Here is a 10,254-nt window from a genome sequence, read left to right on the forward strand (position 1 = left end):
TTTATCAAGGACCATGTTGCTGCCGGGACCATCAAGTTGAAATCAATCTCTACTACCGAGCAGCAAGCAGATCTGTTCACAAAGGCAGTGGACGTTACACGATTTCAGTTCCTGAGGAGCAAGATCGGAGTCAGCAGTTAAGAGGGGGTTTTGTAGATCTATCAATCAGTGATCCCCTATAAGCTCCATCGCAGTAACCAAAGTTTGTAGCACTTTACTTTTTCTCAGCATTCCTAATCAAACCGTCAAATTTACAAGACATGAAATAAATCTATTCAAGCATTAACCATCAAGCTTAATTTCACTTTCCCAGCTTTGAAGTATCACACATCAATAAAAATTGACCCAAATAGGACCACGTGATGTAGGAGAAAACCATACCTTTGCGGAACCATACCAGCATGGGCGCAACTACGGGGGGGCTGAAGCCCCCCCTAGAATTTCCCAGAGAATGATTGTATTCAATATATCTACATTCCATATTACTTATCAGAGCATCAAAATCAACACAAATTGAGATGTCGTCATTCATTGGCTAAGAACTAGTTCTGCACCCAGAATCGATTCTCAACCCTTGCTCTCTTACTCACCTTACCAGTCAGACGAGAGCTACAATAACTCGTGATGTATCAAGAAGTCGCCATTTTACTTGGTTTTGGGCTGTGTTTCACCCGTTCCCCAGACGTCTCATCACTCGCAAGTCTCTTTCGATCTGGTCGAGCCATCATGCACGCTGCGCCCTTTAATTTCTTGTGCCGGTAGGGTTGCTGAAGAGAAGTGATTTCACAGGGTTGTCGTCCGGCATTCTTACGATGTGACCGGCCCACCGCAACCTGTTGTCTTTCGCCAGGTGTGCAATGGGGTTCTCTCCAAGCAGCGCTTGTAGCTCATGGTTCATGCGCTGTCGCCATTATCCGTCGTCCGCTTGTGCTCCACCGTAGATAGTCACCTTCTGTTCGCCGATAGGCACCTTCTGTTCGAAAACACCAAAAGGACTTCCGTAGAGGACTACCGGTTATATCAGGGTTTTGTAGTTTTTTGTATCGAAGTGGTCATGTCCGATCATCACCGTGATAGGTGCGTACGCTCTTAATGTCTGAGAAGAACGGGCCGTCGTTGAGAACGTGGTCAATTTGTTTTGCTGCACGTTGGTCGAGGAAAGAAAGGACTTTGGACTGCTAATCCGCGGGAAGCTGCGAAGTTGGTGCATAGCAGGCTGTACGGGCCGATAACCGGCTTATATAAGTCTATCCTTCCGTTCATGTCCCCAACGACGATCTTGATGTCTCTACGCGAGCAGCTATCGTGCCTTGCGGCCACAAATCCACCGTACCTTCTCTCCTTTCCGTCAAAGCTCCTGGAGCGCAACGATCAGGGATCCGGGTCGTTAAGCGATCTACTCTTACATGTACTGAGCTTCTAATCGTCGTCCTTAAGCAGGTATTAGACGACGCATATATTTGCTATTTTTGGTACGATTTTTTTTTGCACAAAATAAATTCTGTATTAAAAAATAGCAAATATTTGCTTCGTCTAATGCCTGCGACGAAAAAATCGTCGGCTGGGTTTTGAATTCTTGATTCTCCGTAGTATGTTGATTTTAGTATGCTGCCTTACTAGGGCTGCGATGCCTAGTCTCGCGACGGAGCTGCCGCCATAGATGTAGCTGACGAGACACCGCATTTCATAGTTCAACCGTCCGGTCTGGATCAGTCGCTGTTTGAGCCGCCCCTAGCCTGTAGGGCAGACGCGCAGACAAGCTGCTCTCTAAGGAGAACAACTACCCCTTCCTGCCAGCATACGACCAAGTTCCCACCGGTTCACCGGTTTTCCTTGGTTGCTCGTATCCCAGTCGGTACCACGTGGAGGTAGGAATAGGGCATTATGCCTTGAACCACACTGGGCTCTATTTCAATCTAACTAGTACGGGTGAACTGTTAAAAAACACTGCCCAGCAGTTTACCAAATCTGGCTCTCCTCAATAACGAATCAGTGTTGCTGAAAGAGCTTGGCGTTGACGGTGTGTTCAAGATATTCAGTACATCTTCGGAGATTCTATCCCTAAGTGATTTGTTTCTGCTTTTACGATACTATTTTAAGCGTTATTAAATAAGCATATGGGGCCGTTCCTAAACCACGTGGTCATATTTTGATCCCTTTTTATACCCCCCCTACCCCCCCGTGGTCTTTCGTGGTCTTTTGGCCAACCCCCCTCCCCCCTTGCGACTTTAACCACGTGGTCTTTTCATTTGTCTAGTGCCAAAAATTCGCTTAAATTTTTTAAATTTTTATTTTTAAACATTCGGTACATTCTATATTTCTAAAATGCAAAAGCTTTTGCTCTTGACTTGGTGGCAACAATTAATTATAAGTCAGAAAAAAAGACCACGTGGTCATTTCGTTAACCCCCCCACCCCCATGCGTGGTCTTTCGTGGTCTTTTGACAAACCCCCCCGTCCCCCTCTTTATGACCACGTGGTTTAGGAACGGTCCCTATACAAACTCTTTTTCCTCTTTTTTAAAATGACATACATGATAACTAGCCCCCCCTAGAAATTTTCCTTAGTTGCGCCCATGCATACCAGTATGTAGTAGAAAAGATTTCCAATAAATGAGCATGAAAAACGATGTAGTGTCAATTTCACTAATGACAATGCATAAACAGCCTACAGGTAGGTATTGAATAATGACATTCATTTTTTGCTTTTCGGAAATCTTCAAAAACTCAGCAAAAATAAAATTTATACAAATTGGCAAACCAGAATTCAAAACACTGTGCCAGGCTTGTTTGAAGATTAATAAGTGCTGATTAGTAGCTAAAAAACACTCCTTCGTTAGATGCTTTTTTAAAGCGTAGATGTGATGTAAAATACCAGAAAAACTAAATCCAAATATATCAACCCATGGGTATGCACATTAGGGTGGCAGCAAAACTGATCATTTCACCGACCATGTACATTTTATTTATTGCCCTAAAATATGATCTGTGTAAAATTTCAGCTCAATCGGACATGATTGAGGAGTGCCTCAAAGTGTTCGAAGTCATAGAGAACTAATTTTTTGCATCATTTACCCCCTGACGATAATAGGTAAAACCTGACGATAACAGAGCCGATCCCCTATCTAAATAAGCTATATTTCAACAAAATTGTTCATACGGAAGCCACCAGTCCGTAGTAACTTCAAATTTGTCTCTGTCGATAAATTAGTAATAAAGTTGATAATCTGTTAAGGTATTTACAGCTGAGGCGTGTTGCAGAAGCTTCGATAAACAACTCGTCTCATTTTAACTACATGGCCGAATCTGCTTGACTTCTCTAATAGAGCCCATAGATACCCGTCCAACGAATGTTGGACGACCAAACTTTTCTCTCAATAAAAAATAGAACACACATTCATCGATCTACAATGAGATTTTTTTATTGAGTCATACTAAGATACGCATTATCACCTAATTCAAAAATATGTTTAAACAATTTAGTTAGTCAATTGTTTTCTCTAAACCAATCCGGAAACATCGTGCGCATCAATCGTGCAATCTTCGCCGGCTGGATTGGCCAACGCTGCCGGAATGTTCAGTGTTTTTCCGGGGCAGAGTGCTTCGTATTGATGTTTTAAACTTTCCAGCTCGAAATTACACGTCGCCAGGGCCGTTCTCAACTCGCATAGCAAAACCATATCCGATCGCAGCTCATTGAAAGCTACGCAAATTTCCTCGATGGGTGGCGGATTCGGATCGACTTTGAACTCCTGCAAAGCCTGTTCCAGAGCCTTGGCTTTCTTCTGTCCAACATTGGCGGGCAGTTTCATCTTTTGAGATCGTAGTGAAACACCAGTACCTCGTAAATCTGTAAATTTGATGCCAGCCGTTTCCACTGCATTAACAACCGAATCTACTTTAGACGGCCGTGGCTGCTGTTGAATTTTCTTTTTTAGTTTCTTGTCATGCTTCTTGTGAGCATTTGCCTGTTGTTGCTGCTGTTCAGTTTGTTGCTGATCGGCTTGCGATATCAGCTTTTGTAAATCCTGCGTTTTACGCTCACGCTCTTTTTTGCGTGCTTCAATTTTCTTTAGTTCATTTAACAGCATTTGTTCCTCTTCAATTTGTTTGGGAGTACGATCGAACAGCTTTTTCAGCTGTTCTTTTCTTCGTCGCTCATGATCTGCGTCGAAGAGATAGATTTTTTTCTCTGGACTTCCACGCACCTTATTGAGGATTCCTACAACTTCATAATACCTTTCTTTCAAGTCCTCAACTGTTTTACTACCGTAGTTGGCGCGATCCCAGCGGTCGGCCATAATAATGAACCTGACATCAAATCGCTTGGCAAGGTCGAACAAATGATCCGTTTGCGGTTTAGTCCACTTGGTGGGATGCGTTTTCATGTGCGCATTATAATCGGTCATAGTGTAACTGGGGATCTCCAATTGCTTGTTGAACTTGGCGAACGGATATTCCTTCTGTTCGTCGGAAGTTCTCTTCCAGTGGTGAAACACTGCTCCGTCGGAGCGTGCCGGGTTTACAAATGGAGCCCACTCCCAACGGCGAACTTTTTTCATCCCTAACCGAGCTTTGGCCTGTTTATAACCGGTACCGGTATCGGTGGGTAGTAACGGTGAGGCATCCTTGTTATCGTTGTATAGTAAAGCAAATACCTCCCGATGCATGCCCTCGGGGCGCTTGACGGCCAATTTTCTATAAAAGAATTATTTTTAGCAGCACAAAAATAAAGCAAAGTTAAAAACACAACTTACTTCTCATAGATCTTTTTGTTCTTGGTAAGCAGCGATTCTTTGGTCAATTCCGGTGTGACCGGGCGCTCCAAATCCAAAATATCACGAACATCGGCCATTGTGATGCCGTTTGTAGTTCGAACGACAATTACCACAAAATTCCTGCACTTTTATAAGGAATTTCTGTGCAAAATCCCAACTAAGACGACAAGGACGCGGAAATCAAAATTTTCATTTTGACAGAAGAAGGGAGTCAAAAAGTAAACAGCATTTGAGGGACAAGTAGAAAATGAAACGAATACTCAAATAAATTTATGGTATAAATCAACGAAAGGGCGTCAGCTTTACATCATTCATTACTACACTGTAAAAAAATTTCACGTCGAAGTGAAGTGATTTGCTGTTGAATTCGCACTACTTGCCGAACATTTCAAAGTGAAAAGAAAATCCTTCGAAACATGTTAATGCAAAGAACGGTGAAATCAACAGCAAATCACTTGATTTTCTGTTGTTATGTTCATCTTTTTTGATATTCTTATGTTTGAGATACAAAATGTTGGTCATTTGGATATTATCTGCTAATCACAATAAATATAAAAGGTTTCTGTTTATTTTAGATTTTTCAATTTTATTTTATTCTAGGTTTTCAATTTGATTACAAAATGACCACTGTCGCTGTGGCGGTGTATTCGAATTCAGGATCTGTAAAAGAGTTGTTTTATCATTATTTTATTAATATCAAAGATTCAATAGAACTTACTTTCAAACAAATTTTTAATCTCCGGGGAAAATGTGCTGCTTGCGCCTTCCGCCATCGCGACTATTTTTGTTCCGTTTTATGTTTTTGACGTTTGTCAATTGGAATCGCAGCTGTAATTCAATTGATTTGAACAGTGGTGCAAATTCAAGAAATATTCATTATAATATGATGGTGATTTCCATTGAACAGTTTTCAACGCAAGATCATTTCATTAGAAAGTGTTAATCATTGTGAAATCAACACTAAATCACTTCAATTTGCAGTGTGACGTGACGAATCGAGTCAAGTGCAAAAACACTTGAAGTAATCGTGGCATTTAATAACAGTGTATATCATGAAAGTAGGGAAGTGTGAACCAATCAGGTATATATCCGGACTACTTCGTGATTAGAGCAAAACTAACAATGACAACAAAACTCAAAAGAGGCAAGCAAAGTTCTTACTCACTGATTTAAATCCTAATTAACGATTCAACAATATATTTGTCACCCAAATATGCAATAAAAAAGCATAATTGCTTTAATCTTGTACATGTTACACATAAATCTTGATATTCAGTCGCTTTACATTGTATATTCGAGAATTTATTGTTTCGCCCTTTACTATGCACTTTTATTTGATCACCTCAATATTTTTAACCTCCGACCCTGCATACTCATATATTTTTTATCTGTAAAGCTAGCTATTCATCCAGCCAAATAAATTTTGCTGTCTGCCGCTCTTCGCATATCCGTCTCATGTCGACTTTCAGTGATTTTGATTTTTTCGTGGGAATCAGCTTGAAATTCTCTAAAAATTTAAAAAAAAAAATAAAATAGTAGACTTTGTTCGTGAAATATGAAAAATCAAAACCTATTTGCTTTGTCCCATGTCAAAATTATTCGCATAACAGTCACGTCGATTTTATTAATCGTTGACGGCTAACTGATATCTTGAAGTGTACCTTTTCGCATTGCACTATGCAATGGAAATGCTTATTGTTCTACATTAAACTCAAATCAAACTCATATTACACATTAAATTTGCATTAACGCTTTTCATTCTGAAAAAACTCTAAATCTCGTTTGAAAACAATATTACACCTATTCTACCTCTTTCTCAGGAAGGTTAACCCAAAACTGTTTCTGTTTCTCTGTTTCTGGTAAAATAGCATTCAGCAGCACTTTCCTTCGGTCGGAAGCTACGCCAGCTGGACATTTTCGACGCATAAGTGTGTTCGCCAAATCGAAATCCTTATGGACAACCGTTTTATCTGTTTTTTCGAGAAGATGCAACATGAATGCATTTTTTCGCCCTCACTCACAGCGCTGCTGTATTTCAATTTATAGTTGCCTTTTTCAAAAACAATTTTTCTCATGTTTTCAATGTATGGACGCGGCTGGCAGCTATTTAGGGTGTACTACGAAATCGTCATCTTCAGCTCAAAAAATCATTTGCTAACATGTTTTTTACAACGACATTTTTTTCGCTTTTCCTTGTTCAAATTCTGGAAAAGTGCATGCTGGTTCACCGTTTCTCTTTTTGGCTTTTTCTACAACTGCGTGAAAAGAATCCGCAGCCAAGAAAGTATGATCGAATTCGAAGCATTTTAAAGTAAGTTCCTTCACTTTAGTTTCCTTTGCGTTCAACAAAAGAGTTAAATAAAGAAACAAATTCCAATTTTTGTTCTGGCTGGAACAATTGTCCAGCCAGAACGTCACTATTTTCAACCCATTGCCGCAGCACCAGTTTACAACTTTATCAAAGCAGCTCGTAATGTCTCCTGCTGAACGACCTGAAGTTGATTCGTCCCATGGTGTTTATGGCTGGCAGCTGGCACCGCGCGATTATTTAAGGAATAACATCTCAACGTATGAGTTAATGAGGTAGCATATCAGCGCCCCTTTTAAACATTTACAATACTAAGCTAAGCTATTTTTTAAATAATAAAATTGATTCAAACGCCTAATTCTGTACAACGTATTTTATGCTACGCTCGCCACACTCATACTGTGTGTGAACTAACCTCTAAAAACATAAATGGGGCTAGCGCCACTATCTTTCACGGCGGCTTCAGGAGTCCGATGCCACCGGGTTGAGTGTGCGCTTCTAGTGATAATTGTGTAGTTTCAACATTGATGTAGGTGGTTTCTGTTTACGGTATACAGTATGAGTGTTTGTGCGTTCCTGGTCTAGTACGGAACGTTTTGAAACGAAACGATTATTGTAATCGCGGATTAGTGAAAAAACGTCAAACGACAACAGCACAAAAAGCTGCGAAAAGTTTTTACTGTTTGCTAAATTTATAATTAAAACACTACCAATATAACATAATAAATCAGTTGAATCATCATCATCATTCCTAAAATACTTTCAACGGCGCCATGGCAGCGATGATCGTTCCAGAACCGGTAATTTCCCGTGTTTACATTGGTGGCCTTGGTGAACAAGCTACCCGGCAAGATATGGAGGAACTTTTCAAAGATTTCGAGCCATACACGGATCTTAACTTGCTTCGTGGTTATGGTTTTGTGCAGTTTCCTTCAGAAGAAGCAGCCAGAAAAGCAATTGCCGGACTGAATGGCAAATCGCTAAAAGGACGCAAATTAACGGTGAAAATAGCGAATGACAACCGAGCTAAAAAAGGGCTTTTACCGAGGGGTGGTACAGGGCCGGATGGGCAGATGGTACGTGACCGTTCTCCAATTGATGTCAACCGGGGTTATGCAGAATCATTTCCTCCACGGGGTGGGTACCGGGGGGCATATCCCGGAATGGAAATGGGTGGCTATCCCGATCCGATGATGCGTGTGCATCCAGGAGGAGGAGCACCGATGCCGCAGCCGGAAAGTAATGATTGTGAGATTATCGTCGTTTCAAGAGATTTGACGTAAGTATTTAGACTATGCGATAGAAGAGAAGTTACATGGGCCTGTTTTATTTCAGGACCTACGCGGAAAACATTGAAGCAAGATTGAAGAGAAATGGTTTGACTGTCGATTTACTCTTCCCGAACGATGATGTTCCCATAGGAAAAGTTCTTTCCAACATTGCATCTCGCGGTAGCTATTACGCTATTCTGATAACCCCCGAAAATGAAGAGCGTAACAGCATAACGGTGAATGTTTTATATGGAGTTCCGGCTGAACATCGCAACATGCCAACAGAAGATGCAATCCTTTTCATATGTAAAGATTACGAGGAGAAACTTAGAGCCGAGCGGGAAAAGCTCGTCAAATATCGAACAGCAATGATGCAGGCTAGCAGCGCGAATAATACTTCTCATATGATGTATAATGCTCCTCCCCTGCAGGATAAACATCCAGAGCCAATACAAAATATGATTAACCTGCTGGGAGCCAATCGCCAACTGACTGTACTACAGTACGAACGACTTATTAAATATCTGAATGAGCGCAAGGAAATGCAAGTCAAATATGAACTGGGCGAGGATATGGATTCCGTTAGCGCTACCAGGATGATTTCTACAAAATCAAAAGAGGAGAGCGAAAAGGATTTACAGCGAAAAATAATGGACATTCTGAACAAACCTTCAATCATTGCACCAAAACCAAAACCGGTGGAGCCAGAGGTGGAAACACGAACCGCTGCTAGTGCTGCTGGATACTCTTCGTTTGGAGGATCAACGATGGCTATGTCATCTTCTATCAATAACAACGCACCCAGCGTGAGCACGTCATCAGTCGCTAGTTCTATTGCACCCATTGCAAGCGCCGCACCGAAATTATTACATGATCCAAAAGTGCAGAAAGCTCTTGATTCATTGCTGCTTTCTGGCTTAGGAGGGGCGTTAAAATTTTAAGAACCTATGAACTGCATTCCTAGGTTAGTAAATATTTAAAGTAGATTGGCATTATCCGTTTTCTGTTCACTTGAAATCGATTTGACTAAATTTGATCATGAAGAGAAAAACATGATCGTGCGGCGTGAACCGACGGAAACCAAAATACCCTCAAATAAAATTCGCATGAAACGGAAAGTTCTAACTCAGTGGCAGTGTTTCCACTCTAACAGTAATGACAAAGATCTTTTATTTCTGATGTTACGGTTCAATCCGTTTTTGCATAATCGTGAAATCGAATCAATGTTAGGCGTAATGTAGTAACAATCAATTGTATCGCTAAACCGGTAGTCGATTTCGAGTAGCCTGTTTTCCTAATTCTTATAAACCTTATAAGTATTATTTGGAATGACATAATTTGATGAATTACAAATCTTATTTTGAGAAACATGGTACGTCACGCTGCTTCCATGATGTGTGGAGAAACTAGGCATCATGATTGCTAATACACATCATTATTTTAATTTTATAAGAAACATCAATACGGTTCTGAGTTTCTTTCTCAAGCAATGAATAAAGACTTCGAGAATATATACAGTCTTTTGTTTTAGATGCACGAAAGGAAAGAATGGACTTATGTAATTAAAATATTGACTCTTAGTATAGATTACTCAATTTTTTGTTTTCAATAAGCTTTTATTCTGTGTCGGTTATTTAAGGACAAAGTCTAATCACGAAATATGTCACAAACATCAACTTGCATTTGCTGCTAGATTTAAAATGATGCTTAGTAATTATTCTTAAGTTTGTGCACTCTAAACTATTCAGAAGAAGAATAGGAGAGTTATGATATTGATTGGTATTCTATTGATGACCAAACACTGTAAAGAAAATAAATAATGGCCTTTTTCAATTAGGCATTTCTGTAAACGCAGAATGTCTTTGTGGCATAAACAGTTGCCAAAAAGAATCGTTAATT

General features: G+C 40.3%; 2 protein-coding genes across 2 annotated transcripts; one reads left to right on the forward strand and one right to left on the reverse strand.

The window, feature by feature from the left end:
- Positions 1-3,391: 3,391 nt before the first annotated feature.
- Positions 3,392-4,982, reverse strand: LOC129722335 (DNA methyltransferase 1-associated protein 1). Its single transcript, XM_055675703.1, has 2 exons — positions 4,756-4,982; positions 3,392-4,696 (listed from the first exon to the last, which is right to left on the reverse strand). Exons 1-2 carry the CDS (start codon positions 4,851-4,853, stop codon positions 3,499-3,501), a joined length of 1,296 nt encoding a protein of 431 aa, XP_055531678.1. The 5' UTR covers positions 4,854-4,982; the 3' UTR covers positions 3,392-3,498.
- Positions 4,983-7,702: 2,720 nt separating this feature from the next.
- LOC129721694 (nuclear receptor coactivator 5) lies at positions 7,703-9,868 on the forward strand. Its single transcript, XM_055674570.1, has 2 exons — positions 7,703-8,363; positions 8,420-9,868. The coding sequence occupies exons 1-2, from the start codon at positions 7,858-7,860 to the stop codon at positions 9,294-9,296; spliced, it is 1,383 nt and encodes a 460-aa protein (XP_055530545.1). The 5' UTR covers positions 7,703-7,857; the 3' UTR covers positions 9,297-9,868.
- Positions 9,869-10,254: the final 386 nt, after the last annotated feature.

This window comes from Wyeomyia smithii, chromosome 2 (assembly GCF_029784165.1).
Source record: "Wyeomyia smithii strain HCP4-BCI-WySm-NY-G18 chromosome 2, ASM2978416v1, whole genome shotgun sequence".
NCBI lineage: Eukaryota > Metazoa > Arthropoda > Insecta > Diptera > Culicidae > Wyeomyia > Wyeomyia smithii.

Coding starts and splice junctions, on each gene's coding strand:
- LOC129722335 (XM_055675703.1), bottom strand. CDS start 4,853: ATGGCCGATGTTCGTGATATTTTGGATTTGGAGCGCCCGGTCACACCG. Junction 4,697..4,755: donor AACAAAAAGATCTATGAGAA/GTAAGTTGTGTT, acceptor ATTCTTTTATAG/AAAATTGGCCGTCAAGCGCC.
- LOC129721694 (XM_055674570.1), top strand. CDS start 7,858: ATGGCAGCGATGATCGTTCCAGAACCGGTAATTTCCCGTGTTTACATT. Junction 8,364..8,419: donor GTCGTTTCAAGAGATTTGAC/GTAAGTATTTAG, acceptor GTTTTATTTCAG/GACCTACGCGGAAAACATTG.